The sequence below is a fragment of the Leucoraja erinacea genome, chromosome 1 (genome assembly GCF_028641065.1).
Source record: "Leucoraja erinacea ecotype New England chromosome 1, Leri_hhj_1, whole genome shotgun sequence".
NCBI lineage: Eukaryota > Metazoa > Chordata > Chondrichthyes > Rajiformes > Rajidae > Leucoraja > Leucoraja erinaceus.
In genome coordinates, this window is record NC_073377.1 from 123,648,853 (window position 1) to 123,670,194 (window position 21,342).

Here is a 21,342-nt window from a genome sequence, read left to right on the forward strand (position 1 = left end):
AATTTATTTTGTTTTTAAAGTAGTTTGCATATCGCAACCCATCTAAGGGGAATTTGAACAATCTCTCTTCTTGCCCATCTTGTTAGAGCACGACCAGCACAAAGATAATAAAAGGTCAAGAAGACCCATTATCAATTTCCCCAGACTGACAGGGAATGCCAATGAATGTATGCAAATGTAAGCCATATCTTCACTTTGTATTCTGAGAAGTGATCATTAATATGATGCGTAATAGATTTGTGTGGATAAAAGATTTGTGTTCCTCAGGTATCCTAGCTACCTGACGTGTAGACTTGACTGGCAAAAGGAATAGGTGACTTCATTGACTTCACCACCAATTTCCATCCTGCACTCTAAAAATGTTTGAAGAAGGGTGTCGACCCAAAACGTCACCTATTCCTTTTCTCCAGAGATGCTGTCCGATCTGCTGAATCACTCCAGCATTTTATACCATTATCTGCAGTTCCTTCCTACACATGTAGACTTGACTGCTGATTTAGTACAAGGCTTCTTCTGATTATCTAATTTTACTTCAGTGAAAGTATAGGAAATCTGAGTGAAACACAATTCTTTAAACAATTCTTCCGGGATTTCTTAAATTGATGAACAGGAAAGCGCAGGGAAATGTATCCACATTAGGTTTCCTATGGCCCAAAGCCACCCAGGGACTAATTAGAGACCAGAGAAGTAAAGAAGAAATTTAACCCAAGGCAAATGACATACTCAACAAATCTCAATGCAGAATTTTCATTGCAATACATACAATGTGAAAACATATCTTCTATCTATCTATCTATCTATCTATCTATCTATCTATCTATCTATCTATCTATCTATCTATCTATCTATCTATCTATCTATCTATCTATCTATCTATCTATCTCTCTGTCTCTCTGTCTGTCTGTCTGTCTGTCTGTCTGTCTGTCTATCTATCTATCTATCTATCTATCTATCTATCTATCTATCTATCTATCTATCTATCTATCTATCTATCTATCTTCTATATATCTATAAAACTATGTGCCTGACGACTGGCTTTTGATTCGTGCCCAATACTCGCAGATGTCCAATCGGAACGGCCGATGCTCGCAGATGTCCAATCGGAATGGCCGATGCTCGCAGATGTCCAATCGGAATGGATCCTTTTACTTTCTTCCTTTGATTCACTGCCACGCTGAATCCAGACGCTCAATCTCCCAGGTCTTTTCCATTTCTGTGGAGATTTCGCTTTTCTTTCTAAGTATCCGCTCCTCATTACATTTCGTCGCCTTTAAGTACACGTTTTTAATCAAATCCTTCTCCCCCCCCACTCACTCATTTTGTCGCCGCCTGCTGGCCAGCGACCATAACGGCTGCCGGCGCCCGCATTTCAAACTCAAGAGACGCCATTTAATTTGGCCTTTCAAGAACGGCTTCAGTTCGAGGGCCACGTCTCCCGTGGGGGCTGCGGGTAGGGAATGGCTACAGGTAGGGAACGGCTGCATTGGGGGAGCAGACCCAATGGGTCTGCCATTGGTCTAGTATATTTTAAGATTATGCACAGGGGGGCCAATTCTTATAACATATGCTTCAATCAATTACATATGCATTACAGAGGCCACATTTAATAATCTGCTTACCTTTGGATTTGTCCTGTGTAATCTTGCTTTTCCAACAATTCTTTCAAAGTAGGAAGAATTTTTCCCTTAACAGTCCTCTTCTGATGTATATTGCCAGTATTACCCTTGGTGTTTGCTTTTATTTCAAAGTTTTGCCTGCAGTCACCACTGTGGGTATAAAATCTAATTAGCTTATGAAGAAAGCATTAAAGTTATTAAAGAGAATAGCTAGGATTTTGAACACTTTGGTGAAAATGATCTCTGATCATAGAACAAAGCAGGCTGAAACTACTGTACCTCCAAGAACATCCAAAACATTCTGGGTACTGCCAAGTTACTATTGTTAAGCAATTTCATGCAGTATAAGTGACTAATTTCTATTTGCTATAGAAATAGAAACGGGCAAAGAAATTAAGAGTAGGAGTAGGCCATTCAGCCCTTCAAGCCTGGTCTGCCATCCAATATCATTATGAATGATCATTCAAATTGAGTTCCTTGTTCCTTTTTATGCAGTAGTACTATATCTAACTCATCCTGTAATCTTGACACAAAATACTGGAGCAACTCAACAGGACAGGCAGCATCCCTGGAGAGAAGGAATGGGTGACGTTTTGGGTCGAGACCCTTCTTCAGTCCTGCTGAGTTACTTTAGCATTTTGTGTCCATCTTCAGTGTAAACCAGCAACTGCAGTTCCTTCTTCACACATTCCTTCTGTAATATATTTGGTCTTAAATGCCTTTAGTGGTGGAGAATTCCACAGATTTACCAGCCTTCTTAACTTCTTCTTGCACATGCATGCTTACTTTCATTGACAGATGTATACAGGAACAACCCCCCCCCCCCCCCCCCCCCCCCCCCCCCCACCCCCCCCCCCCCCCCCCCCCCCCCCCCCCCCCCCCTTAATTAATGTCTTGCTGCTCAAATGATCATTTTGCCTTCCTGTTTTCCCAGCAAAGTGGACAACATATTTATCCTCATTGTATACAACAATTGAGAATTTATTTAAACATCCAACCTACATTCTATCATTACCTATCAAATTAGGTATTTTTACAAGTCCCCTTCAGATTACGAAGAATTTGGTTTGCCATGTGAACTATCACAGTTCAGGAGGCATGGTAATTCTTAACTTTCATGGAGAATATCAGCTGCTATAGTTGGTAAGAAGAGTCAGAAGCAAGTACTCATCGAACAGATGTAGTGAGTCAAAAGCAAATTAACTTTCTTTCGACAATCTGAAACATGAAGTGTGCAGCGTAAAATGAATTCATGCAACGGGCTCTTGTTGCCATATGGAAGAGTGCAGATGCTCAAGGGAGATTTTAAACAAATAAAACTGCTTGTTAATTTCAGATATCTCATTCACCCAATCAAAAAGACTGTTAAGAAGGAATGGGTGACGTTTCAGGTTGAGACCCTTCAAACCATAGGGAAACAAAAAGTAGGGATTAAAGGGTAACTTTCAGTGACTGATGTACTAGGACACCCAGGTCTCGATGTACTTCCCCTTTTCCTAATCTGATACCATTCAGATAATACTCTGCCTTCCCGTTCTTGCCACCAAAGTGGATAACCTCACATTTATCCACATTATACTGCATATGTCATACATCTGCCCAGTCCCCAACCTGTCCAAGTCACCCTGCATTCTCATAGCATCTTCTTCACAGTTCACACTGCCACCCAGCTTTGTGTCATCTGCAAATTTGCGAATGGTACTTTTAATTCCTTCATCTAAATCATTAATGTATATTGTAAATAGCTGCAGTCCCGAGCCTTGTGGCACCCCACTGCCTGCCATTCTGAAAGGGATCCGTTAATCCCTACTCTTTGTTTCCTGTCTGCCAACCAATTTTCTGCCAATGCCAATATCCTACCCCAAATACTATGTGCTCTAATTTTGCCCACTAATCTCCTGTGTGGGACGTTATCAAAGGCTTTCTGAAATTCCAGGTACACTACATCCACTGGCTCTCCCTTGTCCATTTTACCTGTTACATCCTCAAATAATTCCAGAAGATTTGTCAAGCATGATTTCCCCTTCATAAATCCATGCTGACTTGGACCAATCCTGTTACTGCTATCCAAATGCGCTGCTATTACATCTTTGATAATCGAGTCCAGCATCTTCTCTACCATTGACGTCAGGCTAACTGGTCTATAATTCCCTGCTTTCTCTCTCCATCTTTTCTTGAAAAGTTGGATAACATTAGCTACCCTCCAATCCACAGGAACTGATCTAGAATCTATAGAACATTGGAAAATGATCACCAATGCATCCACGATTTGTAGAACCACCTCCTTGAGTACCCTGGGATGCAGACCATCAGGCCCTGAGGCTTTATCAACCTTCAGCCCTATCCGTCTACCCAACACCATTTCCTGACTATTGTGAATTTCCTTCTGTTCATCCATTACCCTAGATGTGAAGTGAGTGAGAGAGGTCTCCAATTGTCTGCACACAAGACTGGAGATAATAAGATCCCTTCAAACTTGATAGCCTTCCCGTACAAATAGGAATTTGGTATCCACCGTTTTCATTAACCTCCAGGTTAAAATCCGAATCTCAAGATATTGATGGAAATGATGAACTCTACAATGATTTGGCAGCTTGTTTATCAGAGAAACACAAACCAGTGGCATTGGTTTTCATCCACATGTTGCTTTATCTATTGAGGTCTTCCAGCATGTTCAAATGACGTTTCATTTCCCAGCCATCATCATTCTTTCATATCACACAGTAATTTTTGCAGTAGATGGAATAAATACCTTCCATGGTAAAACATATTGGTTTAAATAAATGAGTAGACATCAAGAACTGTTTAGTTAAACAATATGTTAGCAGTTGCACAAACATGTGTGGTTGGACATCAGCAAGTCTATTATTCATTAAAGTATTACTGACTAAACTAATGTGACATACTGTATGTATTCATTCCTGGCAATTATGTAAATTGTTGTCCACATGTTATTTATTAGCCATCTCTGATTGCTATTGAGAAAGTGGGTGAGCAGATTTCTTGACCCATTTTTGTAGGATTTTCAGATTTAAAGTCAAAAGCAATGACTTGCAGGAGAACATGGATGCAAATTGTAAGCTATAGAGTTTCTGCAACTTCCAAAATTGATTTAAGCCATGATTTATATTAAACTCCTTACAACAATGATCAATGAACATTAAAAGAAAACTATGCTGAAAATCTGAAATAAAAGCAGACTATGCTGGAAACACTCAGCACGTCAGGTAGGAATAGTGTAGAAAAACACAGTCAGAAATACTTCATTAGAACAGCTAAAAACCATCAGTTTTCTTTCGTTGTTATTTCCATTCAAATTGCATTCATGCTTACGATAATTAAATAATTTCTAATATGCGTGATTGAATCATTACATACCTTTCCAAAATATCTTTTCTGTTGATTATGCTGCGATAGATCATGGGTTTATGGACAAACCTATCATGAAGTCTTTGACTTTGGACTGATAGTAATGATTTTGTGGTTCTTTGGAGCTCATCTTTATTCTGGATATTGGAATGAAGTTCCAGTGAATTTTGCATCTTCATGACTCTGTGGAACTGATTTGGTTTTTGAATGTAGTGATCTGCAGCGGCAAAAATAAGAAAGAAACTAGTAGAAACAATAAAATAATAATAGTTTGTATACTATTATTAACAGTTTCAGCTCCTATAATTAGAATCAATGAATGGATGTTGCTTCTTTTTGGCTATGTACATAAAATTAATAAGACCTAACATTTTTATCTTTTGTAGTAATTGCCTGCGGAGATTTGTAATACAATTCGCTCCTTCCACAAAATACAGCATTACCTGAAATTTCAAACAAAAACAATTATGTCATTAACTAATTATAAAAGTCTGCAAGAAAGGCCTAACTGGTTTTAGATGATTGCCATTAACAAGTAAAGTTTAACTTAATCGAGTGCAGAAGATGGGAAGTAATGGAACAATAATCACAAACAGCGACTAGCTTAAGGGGTTGGTACTGGATTTGTCAAAAGTGTGTCTTTACATCTTTTTAATGAAATACTTTCTCTCCTCCCACAAGGGCCCTTGTAAGACCACACCTGGAGTATTGTGCGCAGTATTGGTCTCCAAATTTGAGGAAGGACATTCTTGCTATTGAGGGAGTGCAACGTAGGTTCCCAAGGTTAATTCCCGGGATGGCGGGACTGTCATATGTTGAAAGAATGGAGCGACTGGGCTTGTATACACTGGAATTTAGAAAGATGAGAGGAGATCTTATTGAAACATATAAGATTATTTAGGGATTGGACACGCTAGAGGCAGGAAACATGTTCCCGATGTTGGGGGAGTCCAGAACCTGGGGCCACAAATTAAGAATAAGGGGTAGGCCCTTTAGAATGGAGATGAGGAAAAACTTTTTCGCCCAAAGAGTTGTGAATCTGTGGAATTCTCTGCCTCAGAAGGCAGTGAAGGCCAATTCTCTGGATGATATCAAGAGAGAGTAAGATAGAGCTCTTAAAGATAGCAGAGTCCAGGAATATGGAGAAAAGGCAGAAACGGGGTACTGATTGTGGATGATCAGCCATATTCCCAGTGAATGGCGGTGTTGGCTCGATGGCCAAATGGCCTACTGCTGCACCTATTGTGCATTGTCTATTGTCTAAAGCCTAGTTTTAACCACCTTTCAGAGTTAGCTGGTTGTGTGTAATTGCTTCAACACATAGAATATTAGGAAATAGTGGATGTTGGTATCTACGTGAAATATTGACTGAAACCAGTTTAGCCACAGTGCTGCTTCAGTAACCAAATGACTCAGGACCACATATTTTGAGCTGTTTGCATCCTGATTGTAAAATAAAACTTGCTATACTGGAAAGCACAGATTATTTTGGAGGGTTTTTCGGAGGGTGGCGCCGTTGAGTATGGCTGCCCCGCCTGCAGCTGTTCGTTCTTTCATCCTTTTTTTTATTTTTAGATCGTTAAAAAGTTTTGTTTAAGAGGTCTTTTCATCTTTTTATGTGGGGGGGAGGGGGAAACTGTTTTCACCAGACCCTACCTGGTCAAGGATGCGTCTTTCCTCTGAGCCGCATCTTCACCCCCTCCTCGAAGCCTATCATCTGGATTGGCGCGGCCTTTCCTGCCAGAGACCAGCTAGAGCTTTGGCTTCAGTGGCGGCGCAGCACTGAAGTACCACCGCGGAGCCTTACCGAGGATCGCCGTGTTGGAAGCTCTGGTGTGCTGGGTCTACCGACTCTAACATCGTGGAGCTGTCGTCTGCGGAGCTTCCAGCCGCGAGCGGCGCAGACTTTAACATCGCGGAGCCTGGGATCGTTCGCTGAGGATTGCCGTGTTGGAGCTCCGCCCCGCTCGGCCTGTGGACTTCAGGAGCCGCGGTCTCCAGTAGGAAGCGGCCGATTCGGAACTCCAAACCGCTGAGAGTGTTCTTCCAACGCTGGAGCTCCATCATCCTGACGAGAGGGCCTGAAACATCGGTCCACCGTTGTGGCGTCTGTGGAGGCCTCAATAGGTGAACAAAGTGGAAGAGGGCTGAACTTTGTTGCCATCCCTCACAGTGGGAAATGTTGATTCCGCTGTGTGGGGATGTTCATGTTAAATTCTATTGTGAGTTGTGTTCTTTATATTTGTATTTGTATGGCTGTATGGCAACCCAAAACTTGAACTTGAATTTGAACTTATTTCTCTTATGCATTGGTCAATATTGAGAACACTGTGCATCTTTTTTGGAAAATTAATCTTGGTAATTGAATACAAAAGAGATTTTGCAAAAAATATTGATTGCAAGTTAGTGTCCTTTGACAGGCTGAAGAACCTGACACTTTAAGCCATTGAGAGCTTGCTCATAATTGTTTGTAACTTTCCAATGCAGGTTTATTATTTTTCTCTCTGACAATGCACTCATCATCAAATAATTAACACAAGTGAAGAGAATGTAATTATGTAAATTAACACCAACTACATATTTGATACTTGATAAATAATTTTGCAGAATAGGTGAGATAACCAGAGTTTATCTGTAGTGAGACAAAATTGTGTACCCTCAACAGTTGTAGGTTTTAACTGGAAAGCAGGATATTTTTAAAGTGATTTAACAATAACTCTATTGATGTTAAATTGGTGTGTCCAATTGAGTTTTGTTTAGAGATGGCATGGAAACAGGCCCTTTGGTCCACCGTGTCTGCGATGATCATCGATCACCCATTCACACTGGTTCTATGTTATCCCACTTTCACATCCACTTCCTACACACTAGAGTCAATTTACAGCGGATAATTAACCTACAAATCCACGCATCTTTGGAAAGTGGGAAAGTCACATTAGGAACGTGCAAACAGACAGCACCCAAAGTCAGGATTGAAGCTAGGTCTCTGACAATGTGTGTCAGCTGCTCTAATAGCTGCACTAAGGTGCTGCCCACAGTGTTGTTCAATTACTTCCCATTTTGTGCACTCAAATAAGTAGAATTTCACTGTTTATGCCACCCATCTATAATTTACTGCTATTTGTTGCATCATTCAGATAACTATTAATTCTTGCTGATCTCTTCTGATATTGAATCATTGCATGGTTTATTTAAAAAAATTGCTTAGCTTTTGTCTCAATTTTTTTAGAAAGGTACCAACTCCAAATTTAATGGGTTTGGCTACAGAATATAAATGGTTTGAATCGTATGCTGAACGGAATGTTCAGATTGATGTTTGATAAAAGGATTGTCTCATGTAATTTGTATTATCATTAATCCAGACATGTGAAGCAGCAGGATTTCATTTTCTATACAATTGGTTTCGTGATCAAAAATATACATTAAATTGTTCTTTTGAAACTGTCTACTTAAATTCTGAAAATTAAAAATAATTATAGATTTTCAAGTGCTACCTGTTTCTAGATTTAGAGTTTGAAGAAGAGGTTTACAAGCTTGCTCCCGAAGAAAGGAAAGAATAACTTGTGTGCCTAAATTCACTACTTCCGAAGGTGGAAACTGGAGTGGACAGTTCCTCAGATTAAGTGCTTTAAGGGATTGTACATTTCCTGAAAAATAAAACAGTATCAATTTATAATGCCAAGAAACTGCAATGTAAACAAAATAGATACCATAAATTCAGTATTCACAAAATAGTTTCACTGAGATCATCACTAAAACTAACTGACGTTGTTTGAAGAATGTTAATGAAAGCAGCAAATTAAAATGCAGTTTCATTTTCCACTTTTAAACAATGATACTTACCTAGTTCAACAGGTAACTCTCTAAGTGGATTTGTCTCCAACAGTAGTGCTCGAAGACATCTGAAAAATAATTCTTTACTGCCATTAATCACATTAGATATTAAGTTTATTCTACTGCTTAACTGCTAAGTACTTTCAGGCATTTTCTGTATTACTATAATAATGTATTTTGTTTGTTCTTCTCAATCTATGTACAAAAGTAACACTAAATGCAGATAATTGCACACAAAAAATGCATTATAATAAGGTCATATGTGTAAGGAGCAGAATTAGGCCATTTGGCGAATAAAGTCTACTCCGCCATTCAATCATGGCTGATCTATCTCTCCCTCCTAACCCCATTCTCTTACCTTCTCCCCATAACTCTTGACACCCATACTAATTAAGAATCTATCTCTGCCTTAAAAATATCCATTGACTTGGCCTCTACAGTCTTTTGTGGCGAGGAATTCCATAGATGCACCACCCTCTGACTGAAGAAATTCCTCCTCATCTCCTTCCTAAAGGAACGTCCTTTAATTCTGAGGCTATGCCCTCTGGCCCATTATAAATGTTTCTTGCTTATATTATCACTTTTTCAAACAGTCTTGGTTATCAGTTTAAAAAATCCCCTAAATGATGAGGTTAAACAACAACACGACCGAGGGAATAATTAGTAGAGTCAAAGTGACGCATTGGAAATAGATATTCCTCCTGAACAATCCAGTATTATTAACACTGGAATCAGGATGTTTGGAACCAAATATCTCAACTTGGCCCAAAGCCATGTTATCTAGTTGCTGCAATAAGGCTTACGTTCGCAATGTAAAGCAACAAGCATTACAATCTGCTGATAGACACAAAAAGCTAGAGTAACCCAGCGGGACAGGCAGCATCTCTGGAGAGAAGGAATGGGTGATGTTTTGGGTAGACTGGTTAGGGATGAGGGAAACGAGAGAAATAGACGTTGAGGAGGAAAGATTAAGAACAATGAATTAAAGATATGCAAAGAAGTAACGATGATAAAGGAAACAGGCCATTGTAAGCTGTTTGTAGGGTGAAAATGAGAAGCTAGTGCGACTTGGGTGAGTGGGCAGAAGCATGGCAGATGCAGTATAATGTGGATAAATGTGAGGCTATTTACTTTGGTGGCAATAACAGGAAGGCAGATTATCATTTGAATGGAGTCAGATTAGGAGGAGCGGAGGTGCAACAAGACCTGGGTGTGCTTGTACATCAGTCACTGAAAATAAGCATGCAGGTACAGCAGGTAGTAAAGAAAGCCAATTGGCCTTCATTGTGAGAGGATTTAGTTTAGGAACAAAGTGGTCCTACTGCAGTTATACAGGGCCCTGGTGAGACCTCACCTGGAGTATTGTGTGTAATGTTGGTCTTCTAATTTTGAGGAAGAACATTATTGCTGTTGAGGGGGTGCAGCGTAGGTTCCCCAAGTTATTTCCCGGGATGGTGGGACTTATGTATGATGAAAGAATGGGTCAACTGGGCTTTTATTTGCTGGAATTTAGAAGGATGAGTGGGAATTTTATAGAAACATATAACATTCTTAGAGGATTGGACAGGGTAGATGCAGGAAATTTTTCCTGGTGTTGGGGGAGTCCATAACCAGGGATCACAGTTAAGAATAAGGGGTAGGCCATTTAGGAATGAGATGAGGAAAAACTTTTTCACCCAGAGAGTTGTGAATCTGCTGAATTCTCTGCCACAGAAGGCACTGTAAGCTAATTCACTGGATGTGTTCAAAATAGAGTTAGATTTAGCTCTTAGGGCTAAGGGAATCAAGGGATATGGGGGAAAAGCCAGAACGGGGTACTGATTTTGGATGATCAACCATGATCCTATTGAATGGTGGTGCTGGCTTGAAGGGCCAAATGGCCTACTTCTGCACCTATTTTCTATGTTTTTATGTTTCTAATAGTGAGTGGCTTGGATAGAAAGGATGTGCAGAGGATGTTTTCACCAGTGGGGGAGTCTAGGACCAGGGCATACTGCCTCAGAATAAATGGACATACCTTCAGAAAGGAGACAAGAAGAAATTGCTTTAGACAATGGGTAGTGAATCTGTGGAGGCCAAGTCATTGGGTATTTTTAAAGCGGAGATTGACACCGTTAGCAATCAAAAATCTGCGAAAGGTTACAAGGAGAAATTAGGAGAATGGGGTTGAGAGGGAAAAATAGATTAGACATGGCAGAGTAAACTCGATGAGTGGAATGGCCTAATTCTGCTCCCATGACTTATGAACATGACTTAAACAAATAATTTATTTGGCCTTCAAATGGATGGACCCGATGCAACCATGCCACTCTAAAAAACCTGGTAACTTAAGGCAAGTATTACAGATGAACCCTTTCCAGCCATTGAGAAATATTTCCCCACTGGCATTTGGGACAGGACTAACAGCCAGCATTGGTGGTGGAGCCAGGGACTCTGTCAGTGAAGTGGGCTCCCAGATAGTCTTGGATCAATGATCCTCCAAGAAATAATGGTATTTTGAAAAATCGTTAAAGTGGGGTCAGTTTATTTCAATGAAACATTTTTAAAGACATTTTCATCATGCAAAGTAAAGTAAAGTAAAGTAAAGTATCCTTTATTGTCATTCAGACTTTACAGTCTGAACGAAATTTCATGCCTTGCAGTCATAACATAGAATAAAATAACAAAACACACAATAAACACAGATTTAACACCCACCCTAGTACCTCTACCAGGCCCTCCTCACTGTGATGGAAGGCAAAAGTTTTAAAGTCCTTGTGCCCTTTTTGCCCTTTTCGTCTTAAAAACATGAGCTTGCTGGGATGCTTTCCACTGATTTGCAAAGCAACCTTTATTCATCAGTGAATATTGCAGACAAATGACAGCAGCAATTCTACCAAAGGAATCATTGCAGTTTCAGAAGCGATTCAATGAAATAGTAATCAACTCCAGGGTGTATTGACTATGTGCAATGCTGCAATGCCCTCGTGCTACACAACTCCGAGGATTGTGCTTCAATACCTGTGCTTTCCAATGGCAGCAGGCAGTTTCTCCAGTTTATTCTTTCGTAAGTCTAACCAGACAAGCTGTGGCAGGTGATCAAATAATTCCTCTGGCAACTCTTGTAGCAAATTGCCCTCTAGATAGAGATGCTGCAGGAGAGCAGAAGATATTAATAAAGCATCTGCTATTTTGTAAATTTTAATCCGCATGAGCAGAGAATAGCTCGAAATAGACGATCATCATGTATCTTATTGCAACAGGACACAGAAATGTAGACAAAAGATACAATAAATTAAACTGGTAGGTATTAAAAATGAATTTGAGTGATCCCAACAGAACAGCCTGTTACCGACACAGGATCACATGGATTACATGATTCAGAAGCAGGTTGTTGAGCACAAGCAAAACAAACTGGCATCTAGGAATAGTCTTCTCCTGTGTCTCTCATGTCTGTCCACAAGTACAATACTTTGTTCCTTTCTCTCACATACACTTGTCCTGCTTCTTCTGAAATACATCTATATTAATCATTTCAGTTACTGCCAGAGACAGCAAGTTTCATATTCTCACCACATTTTGAATAACAACATTTATTTTGAATTCTCGCATAGTTTTCTTGGTACCTATCTTTTAATGATGGTCTCTAGTTGTGCTTGTCCCCAATTTCCTTTTGATTTAATTGAAATTTAACACACGTGAGTATTGGTAAAAAAAAAAGAGATGTAGCTTCGAGTTTATTATCAAATATACAAGTATGGTGAGATATAGGTATAATCAAAATCTTGCTTGCAGTAGCATCACAGGCACATAGACAGAGACAACACACAAAACTGACAGAAATATTTCAAATGTCATTAGAAACGGGAATAGTCCCCGAGGATTGGCGTACTGCGCATGTTGTTCCATTGTTTAAAAAGGGTTCTAAGAGTAAACCTAGCAATTATAGGCCTGTTAGTTTGACTTCAGTGGTGGGCAAATTAATGGATAAAATACTTTGAGATAAGATATATAAGCATCTGGATAAACAGGGTCTGATTAGGAACAGTCAGCATGGATTTGTGCCTGGAAGGTCATGTTTGACTAATCTTCTTGAATTTTTTGAAGAGGTTACTAGGGAAATCCGGTGGGCGGCGCGGCTCTGGCCAGCAGCGGCCTCTGCGGCCTCTGCAGTCTGTCCGCGTTTTATTATTTTCTGTCTGTGTTTTAATGTAGTTTTTGTTATTTTTTGTTGGGGGTGTGTGTGTGGGGGGGTGGGGGGGGGTGGGGTGGGGGGTGGGGGTGGGGTGGGGGGGGGGGGGGGGGGAAACTTTTTAAAATCTCTCCCTGCACTGGAGACCCGACCTTTTCCTCGTCGGGTTTCCGTTGTCGTTGGGGCCGCAACGAGGAGCGGCCTCCAACAGGAAGAAGCCGGGGACTCTGGTGCTACAACTCACCGTCGCCGTCGCGGGGCTGGCCGAGTCCGGAACGGTTGGAGCGGTGGAGGCGGCACACCGGGAGCCCGCGGCTCCCCTGGATGGGACCGCTTTTCAGGGCTCTCGCAACGGCGACTTCCCTCGCCCGAGTTGCGGGGTTGAAGAGCTCCTGGAGCGAGTGGGCCTGACTGAACTGCCCCGCGCGGCTTGGAATAGGGCCGCGGGACTCTGCGAGCGCACAGCGGTGTGGAATGAGCTTCCATTGGAAGGGGGCTCTAACACCAAGTATGAGTGCAGGCAGGTGGGACCTAAGGTGTACGACCTCGCACCACCCGGCGTGGCTTAAATGGTCGCGGGACAACGTGCAAACAACACATTGCCATCGCCAGCCGGGGGCTTTGACTTTGACTCTGACATCTAGGGGGGGAGAGTGCAGTTCCTTGTTTCCCCAAGGAGGGAGATACCAAGGTAAGTTTAGTTGTTAGGCCTTCCATCACACCTCCTGTACCGACTATGTGAGAAGGCATGGCCTGGATGTTGCCAGTTTTGAATTATGTAGATGATGGTTTGGAGGTTGTGTCTTGGGTCTATGTGTTTGTAATGTATGGCTGCAGAAACGGCATTTCGTTTGGACCTCAAGGGGTCCAAATGACAATTAAATGTATCTTGTATCTTGTATCTTGTAAATTGACGAGGGTAAAGCAGTGGATGTTGTCTATATGGACTTTAGTAAGGCCTTTGACAAGGTTCCTCATGGAAGGTTGGTTAAGAAGGTTCAACTGTTGGGTATAAATGCAGGAGTAGCAAGATGGATTCAACAGTGGCTGAATGGGAGAAGCCAGAGGGTAATGGTGGATGGTTGTTTGTCGGGTTGGAGGCACAGGACTAGTGGGTGATGCCTCAGGGGTCGGTGTTGAACAGGTCCTTTGATGTTTGCGTCATGTACCAGTGACAGAGCATCAATGATCTCGTGAGAGGGAAATTGAAGAATCTGGTCAATTCTGAGGCAGGAGTTGTCAGGCCATAACAAACCTCTCAATGCACTTCATTATTATGTAAATGCTAAGTATCGAGGCAGATGATCCCAAGATAGGGCGTGTTGTGGATAATGAAGAGGATTTCCAAAGTCTACAGAGTGATTTAGGCCATTTGGAAGTATGGGCTGAAAGATGGCAGATGGAGTTTAATGATAGAGAGAGTACAGAGAGAGAGATTTACTAGAATGTTGCCTGGGTTTCAAGGTCCAACTAAGTTACTTGAGAATGCCATTGCCCAATTAAGGTTGAATAATTAGGTCTTTATTCTCTGGAGCGCAGGATATCTCAAATTTTGGGGGTCTGTCTGTAAATAATTATATTCCACTTCTATCCTCACTATACCCTGATTCTAAATTCTGGAAACGGGACGTGATTTTGCAACTTTTCTCCTACGTCTAAATCTAAGATACATTCCTAGGAATAAAAGGTCCATGGTAAATCCTGTGTAGTTAACTAGCAGTTCAGAGAAAACGAAAGAGGGAGCAGGACAAACAAAATAAATGCACAAGAAACTGCAGATGCTGGAATCTGCAGCTAAAAAACCCCAAAATACTGAAGGAACTCAGAGGGTCAGGCAGACATGCAACTTCAGAATTCAAGACTGACAGAAGTTTAGGGGTAAGAAAGGTGGTGAGAGGGGAACTTCTTTAGGGGGTAGAGAGTGGTGGTTTCTTGGTGTGGAATGATTTAATCCAGGTGGTGGAGGAAGTAAAGGGGGTGGAGGCAGGTTGCATCGTGGGTAACTATGTATGAAGATTATTTGTCAAAATTGGCAAATGGAGTAAGGAGAAAGGCTTGGATAGGAAAAATAGGTAAACAAAAATGCTGGAGATGAGAGGCAGCATCTATGGAGTATAGGTGATGTTTCGGAGGATGTGGGGGGGGTTATGGGCTGTGGGAGAGTATGAGTGCAGGCAGGTGGGACTAAGGGAAAAAAGTTGTTCGGCACGGACTGTAGGTTCACCCTGCACTCTCCAAACCACATCTCGCATTAACCTGCCCTGCCTATGCGCCTGTTTCCGTGCTGTAATTGTTATATGGTTGTCCGAGACAGGGAAAGGACAAATTAAAGGCCGATTTACCTCGATATATCTCGGCATGTCACACTTCAGACAGGTTAGGTTTTTCTTGCAAAGATCAAGTGATCTGTCACTGCACCAGACCTCAGTCCGCCTTCCACCATCGCCTCCCTCATGACCCAAAGTCGGGGTGCAGAGATGTCGAAATTTAGGGGGACATTTCGCCGAAGAATCGGGGAGCATCGAGGTGAACTCCATAGGGATTCAAGCCACCGCACGACAGCGGTACCAAAGCGACCGGCAAAGTTACACCAACTGTCCTGGCGCTGTGCCATGCAGCAATGTCTTAGCCTGAGACAATTATAAAGCAGAGCAACACAACCCGAGAACTAGTTAAAGAAATCCCCATCCCAGATCCGAGGAAATAAAGCGTCCGGTGGGCTAATGTTAAATTATACTTTCAATCCAGTTAGGGGTGTGGGTCAGTTGTGCTTTCCAACAGCAAGGCTGGGGTGTTTGCTCAAGTTCACTGCACGACGCCGCTGTAACCATGGAGATTTTTGTAACGTTTGGTAGCTGTCACGGTTCACAGGCGGACTTTACGAGCCGCTCAGAGGGTGAGTGGCCGACCGCAGTGAGTGTGTGAGTTCAGGCGAAACGCCTCGGTCACCCCCTATTCCAACACCGCAGTTGAGGGCAAAGACTTGGCAGATACCGAACCCGGGCTAACAGCACCCAGGTCTTCATGCAGCGCTTCCAATGCAGCGTGGTGGCCCCGTCGAACACAAACACCCAGCCACAGAGTAAGAAAGAATAACATATTTCACTTTCCAAATGAAACGTACGGCAGAAGTTTGAAAAGTAAAATATCTTCAGATTGTGATCATTTTGGGGGGAAATAGTGAATGTTGGGGAAACTCAGCATGTCAGTCAGGCAGCATATGTTGGCGAGAGAAACAAAGTTAACATTTACAGTGAAATTAATACGAGACAATAAATGGAAGCGTTCGATTATTGTGTGCAGTTCTGGCCGTCACATTACAGGAAGGTTATGGAGGCTTCGGAGAGGCTGCAGAAGAGAGAGGTTTACCAAGATGTCGCCTGGATTAGCAAACTTGCATTGTTTTCCTTAGAACTTCGGAGGTTGAGGAGTTACCTGATAGAAGCAAGAGGCATGGTCTTTTTGCTTACCATGGTGTAAATGTCAAATATTAAAGGGATTTACTGCGAGAGGGGAAACATGGAGGCAATATTTTACACGGGGAGTGGTAGTTTCCTGGAATGTGCTGCCGAGGGAGGTGGTGGAGGCAGCTATGATCCTATAGCAGAGATCTGCTATAAGATCTTTGGCTATGATAGCAAGATTTAAAAGGCTTTGACACAAGGCACGTGACAGACAGCAAATAGCCCACGTGTAGGTAGATGGCATCAGTTTAATTTTGCATGATAGTTGGCAAAGACGTTGAGAGGCGGATGGTCTGTTCCTGTGCTACACTGTTCTATGTTCTGTGTAAAATATTGAAGAAAAAAACAAAAATAAAGTCAGGCAGCATCTGTGGAAAGAGAAGCAGTTCATGTTTCAGGTGTTGGAAGGAACTGCAGATGCTGTTTATACACAGAAGATAGACTCCAAATGCTGGAGTACCTCAGCGGGACAGGCAGCATCTCTGGAGAGGAGTGGGTTATGTTTCGGGTCGAGAACCTTCTTCAGACTCAGAGTCAGGGGAGAGGGAGTCTAGAGATATGGAAGGGTAAGCTGTGAAAATGACAGATCAAAGCAGACGTTGTTAAGGAAATGTAGAATGGTGCATTGTTAGCTGAGGGGAGGGTGACATGGTGGCATACAATCAGTAAAATTAATCAGAAGGACAGTGAAATGAGTCAGAGAATTAGGATGGGGGAGGGGTGGAGAGAGAAGGAAAGCAAGGGTTTACTTGAAGTTAGAGAAATCAAGATTGAGACCGTTGGGTCGTAAGTTGCCCATGCGAAATGTGAGAAGCTGCTTCTCTGATTTGAGTTGGGCCCCACTCTGCCAGTGGAGGAGCCCCAGGCCACAAAAGTCAGCGTGAGAATGGGAGGGGACGTTAAAGTGTTTAGTAACCGGGAGATCGCGTAGGCTTAGACCGACTGAGCGGAGGTATTCAGCAAAATGGTTCAGGTGATTGGTGATTCAAATCTGTGAATGAAATCTGAGATGTTTTCAATTTGTTTTTGAGATCTGATTGTTGAGTCAGATGTATTGTTGAGTTGTACTTGCCCTTATGACATTCGTGGTTAATCAGCTGCTTAATAGTTGCAATCCACCTGGTGAAAGTACTTCCACAGTGATTAATTTAGTTTTAGTATACAGCATGGAAACGGACCCTTTGGCCGAGTCTACACCAACGATCAGGCAACAGAACACAGGACTGTATATTACAAGACCAGGCCCTTCACCCCACAACTTCAGTGCTGTGCATGATGTCAAGACAGGCAGCATCTGTGGAAAGAGAAGCAGTTCATGTTTCAGGTGTTGGAAGGAACTTCAGATGCTGTTTATACACAGACGATAGACTCCAAATGCTGGAGTACCTCAGCGGGACAGGCAGACACGAGACCACATCTGGAGTATTGTGTACAGTTTTGGTCTCCTAATTTGAGGAAGGACGCCCTTGTGATTGAGGCAGTGCAGCGTAGGAGCACGAGATTGATCTCTGGGACGGCGGGACTCTCATATGAGGAAAGATTGAAAAGACTAGGCTTGTATTCAGTGGACTTTAGGAGGATGAGGGGGATCTTATAGAAATATATAAAATTATAAATTGACTGCACAAGCTAATTGCAGGAAAAATGTTTTCTATGTTGGGCGAGTCCAGAACCAGGGGGCCACAGTCTTAGAATCAAGGGGAGGTCATTTAAGACTGAGGTGAGAAAAAAGTTTTCTCCCAGAGAGTTGTGAATTTATGGAATTCCCTGCCACAGAGTGCAGTGGAGGCCAAATCACTGGATGGATTTAAGAGAGAGTTAGATAGAGTTCTAGGGGCTAGTGGAGTCAAGGGATATGGGAAGAAGGCAGGCACAGGTTATTGATAGGGGATGATCAGCCATGACCACAATGAATGGTGGTGCTGGCTCAAAGGGCCGAATGGCCTCCTCCTGCACCTATTTTCTATGTTTCTATGTTTCTAAGACCAGTTCTTATCTGCCTGCACATAACCCATATTCCTCTATGGACCATATCCAAAGGTCTCCGAAACGCCACTATTGTGTCTGCCTCAACCACCTCCCCGGCAGTGCATTTCAAGCACTCACCACCCTCTACGTAAAAACATGCCCAGCCCGTTCACACTAGGTCTACGTTATCTCACTTTCTCATCCACTCTCTGCAGATTAGCGGCAATTTACAGAGGCCATTTAACCTACAAACCTACACAAATTTTGATGTGGGAGAAAACTGGAACACCCGGAGGAAATCCACACAGGAATAAGGAGATGTGCAAACTCCACACAGAGAGCACATGAGGTCGAACCTGAGTCTTTGGTACTATGAGTAAGCAGCTATACCAACTGCACCACTGTATCACCCTTGAATTAATTGGGAACTCCAGAGTTTAGGCTCATTGACCCATGAAGGATAGGTTATATATTTCCAAGTCAAGATGATGTACGTCCTCCTGAAGATGCTGGTGTTACCATCTGCACTTGTCCTTTGGCAAGTACTGTAGATATAGCTTAGATGATTTATGTGCAGTGCTTTGTAAATATATAAATACCAGGCATTTATCATTTGCCAATTTGATGAGGAATAAATATTTTGGTTGAACAATTGGGTACTAGTAAAGTGAAGTTCTTTATCGTGGATGGTGATGTGCAGGATTGTTGAAGCAGTCTTAAAAACCAATGGAAAGTCTTAATGTGCCTTGTCGATGGTGGGAAGGCTTAATGGATCGAGCAGCAACAGTTGGGGTAAAGTTATTGTTGCTGTTTCAGGTTCGAGATCCTGCATCAGGACTGAATGTGGAGAGGTGTTGCTCCAGATTCCAGCAGTCTGCTGTCTCTTGCATTGTCAATGATTATTGGTTGGAGTCAGTCATTGACTGGCAGCTTTGTGACACTGACATTACTTGTCTGATGGAAACTAGTACATTTGCCGAGGAATTGGAAATGAACATTGTGGAATCATCAATGAACATCGCCATTAACTTCGTAAACTGAAACAGACTGGTCGTCGACTTGAACGACTCACAAATAAATCATCTCTCACAGTCCACCTTGAAGCTTACAAACTCCACCTCACTGACTACAAAGATGCCCTCTTTGCTGCAAAATCTGCCTACCTCTCCTCCATATTCACCGACCCCTGCCTAAACCACAGAGCCCTCTTCTCCACAGTGGGCAACTTCCTCAAGCCTCGAGCCAAAAATCTCCCTACCTCTACTCCGGATCTCTGCACTCATTCCTCCACTTTTTCGCTGATAAAATCAGCACCATCTATCAATCTTTATCCCCTGTACCCGACTCCCCAGCATCTACTCCACCACCTACCAAAGCCCCTCCTTTCAACATCTCCACTGACCTCCTTACCCCTCCTCAACACTGCTTCCTCTCCCAGTTTGACCTGGTCACCCCTACTGAAATCTCCAAACTCATCAGCTCTTCCAAACCCACTACCTGCTCCCTCGACCCTCTCCCCACTCCCCTGCTGAATTCCTGCCTCCCTGTTCTCTGCCCCTACTTCACTAATCTCTTCAACTCCTCATTGTCCCAAGGAATTGTCCCCTCCGCTTTCAAAACTGCTGCTGTCACACCAATCTTAAAGAAACCTGGTCTTGATCCCTCCTCTCTCATTAACTACCTCCCAATCTCAAACCTCCCCTTTCTTTCAAAAACCCTGGAGTGTATCGTTGCGTCGCAACTTAATTCCCACCTCCTTGCGTATAACCTACTTGAACCCCTCCAATCTGGCTTTCGCCCCCTCCATAGCACAGAAACTGCTCTCCTCAAAGTCCTCAACGACCTCCTCACCTCTGCTGACACTGGTTCCCTCAACATCCTCATCCTCCTCGACCTGAGTGCAGCCTTCGATACAGTGAACCATAACATCCTGCTCACCAGACTCAAAGTCCTCGGTATTGAAGGCTCTGCACTCAGCTGGCTCCGTTCCTCCCTTTCCAACAGATCCCACTTCATCTCTCTCCACAACCACACCTCTGCTACAGCCACAGTCACTCAAGGCGTCCCCAAGGCTCCGTACTCGGCCCCCTCCTCTTCATCATCTACATCCTCTCCCTTGGTCAGATACTCTGCCACTTCAACCTGGACTTCCACTGTTACGCAGATGACACCCAAATCTACCTCGGCACCAAATCCCCCCCACCCCCCCCCCCCCCCCCTCCCATATCAACTCCTGTTTGTCAGCTATAAAAACTTGGATGCAACATAACTTCCTCAAACTCAACAGCGATAAAACAGAATTCCTCCTCATAGGCCCCAAAGCCGCACTCAGCTAAATCAATAACCCCACTCTCACCATCGACGGCACCACTGTCTCCCCATCTCCCCAGGCCCGTAACCTTGGCGTGATCTTTGATTCCACCCTCTCCCTTGAGCCTCACATCCGCCATGTCATTAAAACCTCCTTCTTTCATCTCCGCAACATCGCCAAACTCAGACCCTCTCTCACACCTCCCGCTGCTGAAAGACTCATCCATGCCTTCATCTCCTCCCAACTGGACTATTGCAACTCACTTTTCCTTGGCATCAGCTCCACCTACATCAACCGACTCCAACTGGTCCAGAACGCAGCCGCCCGACTCATCACCCACACCAAATCCTGGCATCACGTCACTCCAGTCCTCAAACAACTTCACTGGCTTGCCATCTCCCACCGGATCACCTACAAAATCCTGGTCCTCACCTACAAAGCCCTCCACCATCTGCCCCCCCCCCCCCCCCCCATATCTCACTGACCTCCTCTCCCCCTACCAACTCTCAGGGTCCCTCAGATCCACATCAGCCGGTCTCCTCTCCATCCACAAGTCCAACCTCCGCAGTTTTGGGGACAGAGCCTTCTCCAGGGCAGCTCCCAGGCTCT

At 43.1% G+C, this 21,342-nt stretch overlaps 1 protein-coding gene across 1 annotated transcript in view; it reads right to left on the bottom strand.

Annotated features, from left to right (window-relative positions):
• The window catches only part of LOC129701570 (leucine-rich repeat-containing protein 27-like), a 40,116-nt gene extending 24,317 nt beyond the window's left edge, over positions 1-15,799 (bottom strand). Inside the window, exons 1-6 of the mRNA XM_055642837.1 lie at positions 15,333-15,799; positions 11,820-11,950; positions 8,829-8,887; positions 8,480-8,632; positions 4,995-5,202; positions 1,620-1,766 (exon numbers count right to left, since the gene is read on the bottom strand). Of these exons, the coding sequence (XP_055498812.1) occupies positions 1,620-1,766; positions 4,995-5,202; positions 8,480-8,632; positions 8,829-8,887; positions 11,820-11,950; positions 15,333-15,527 (893 nt within the window). The 5' untranslated portion in view covers positions 15,528-15,799. The remainder of the gene's footprint in view (positions 1-1,619; positions 1,767-4,994; positions 5,203-8,479; positions 8,633-8,828; positions 8,888-11,819; positions 11,951-15,332) is intronic.
• Between the last annotated feature and the right edge of the window lie 5,543 nt (positions 15,800-21,342).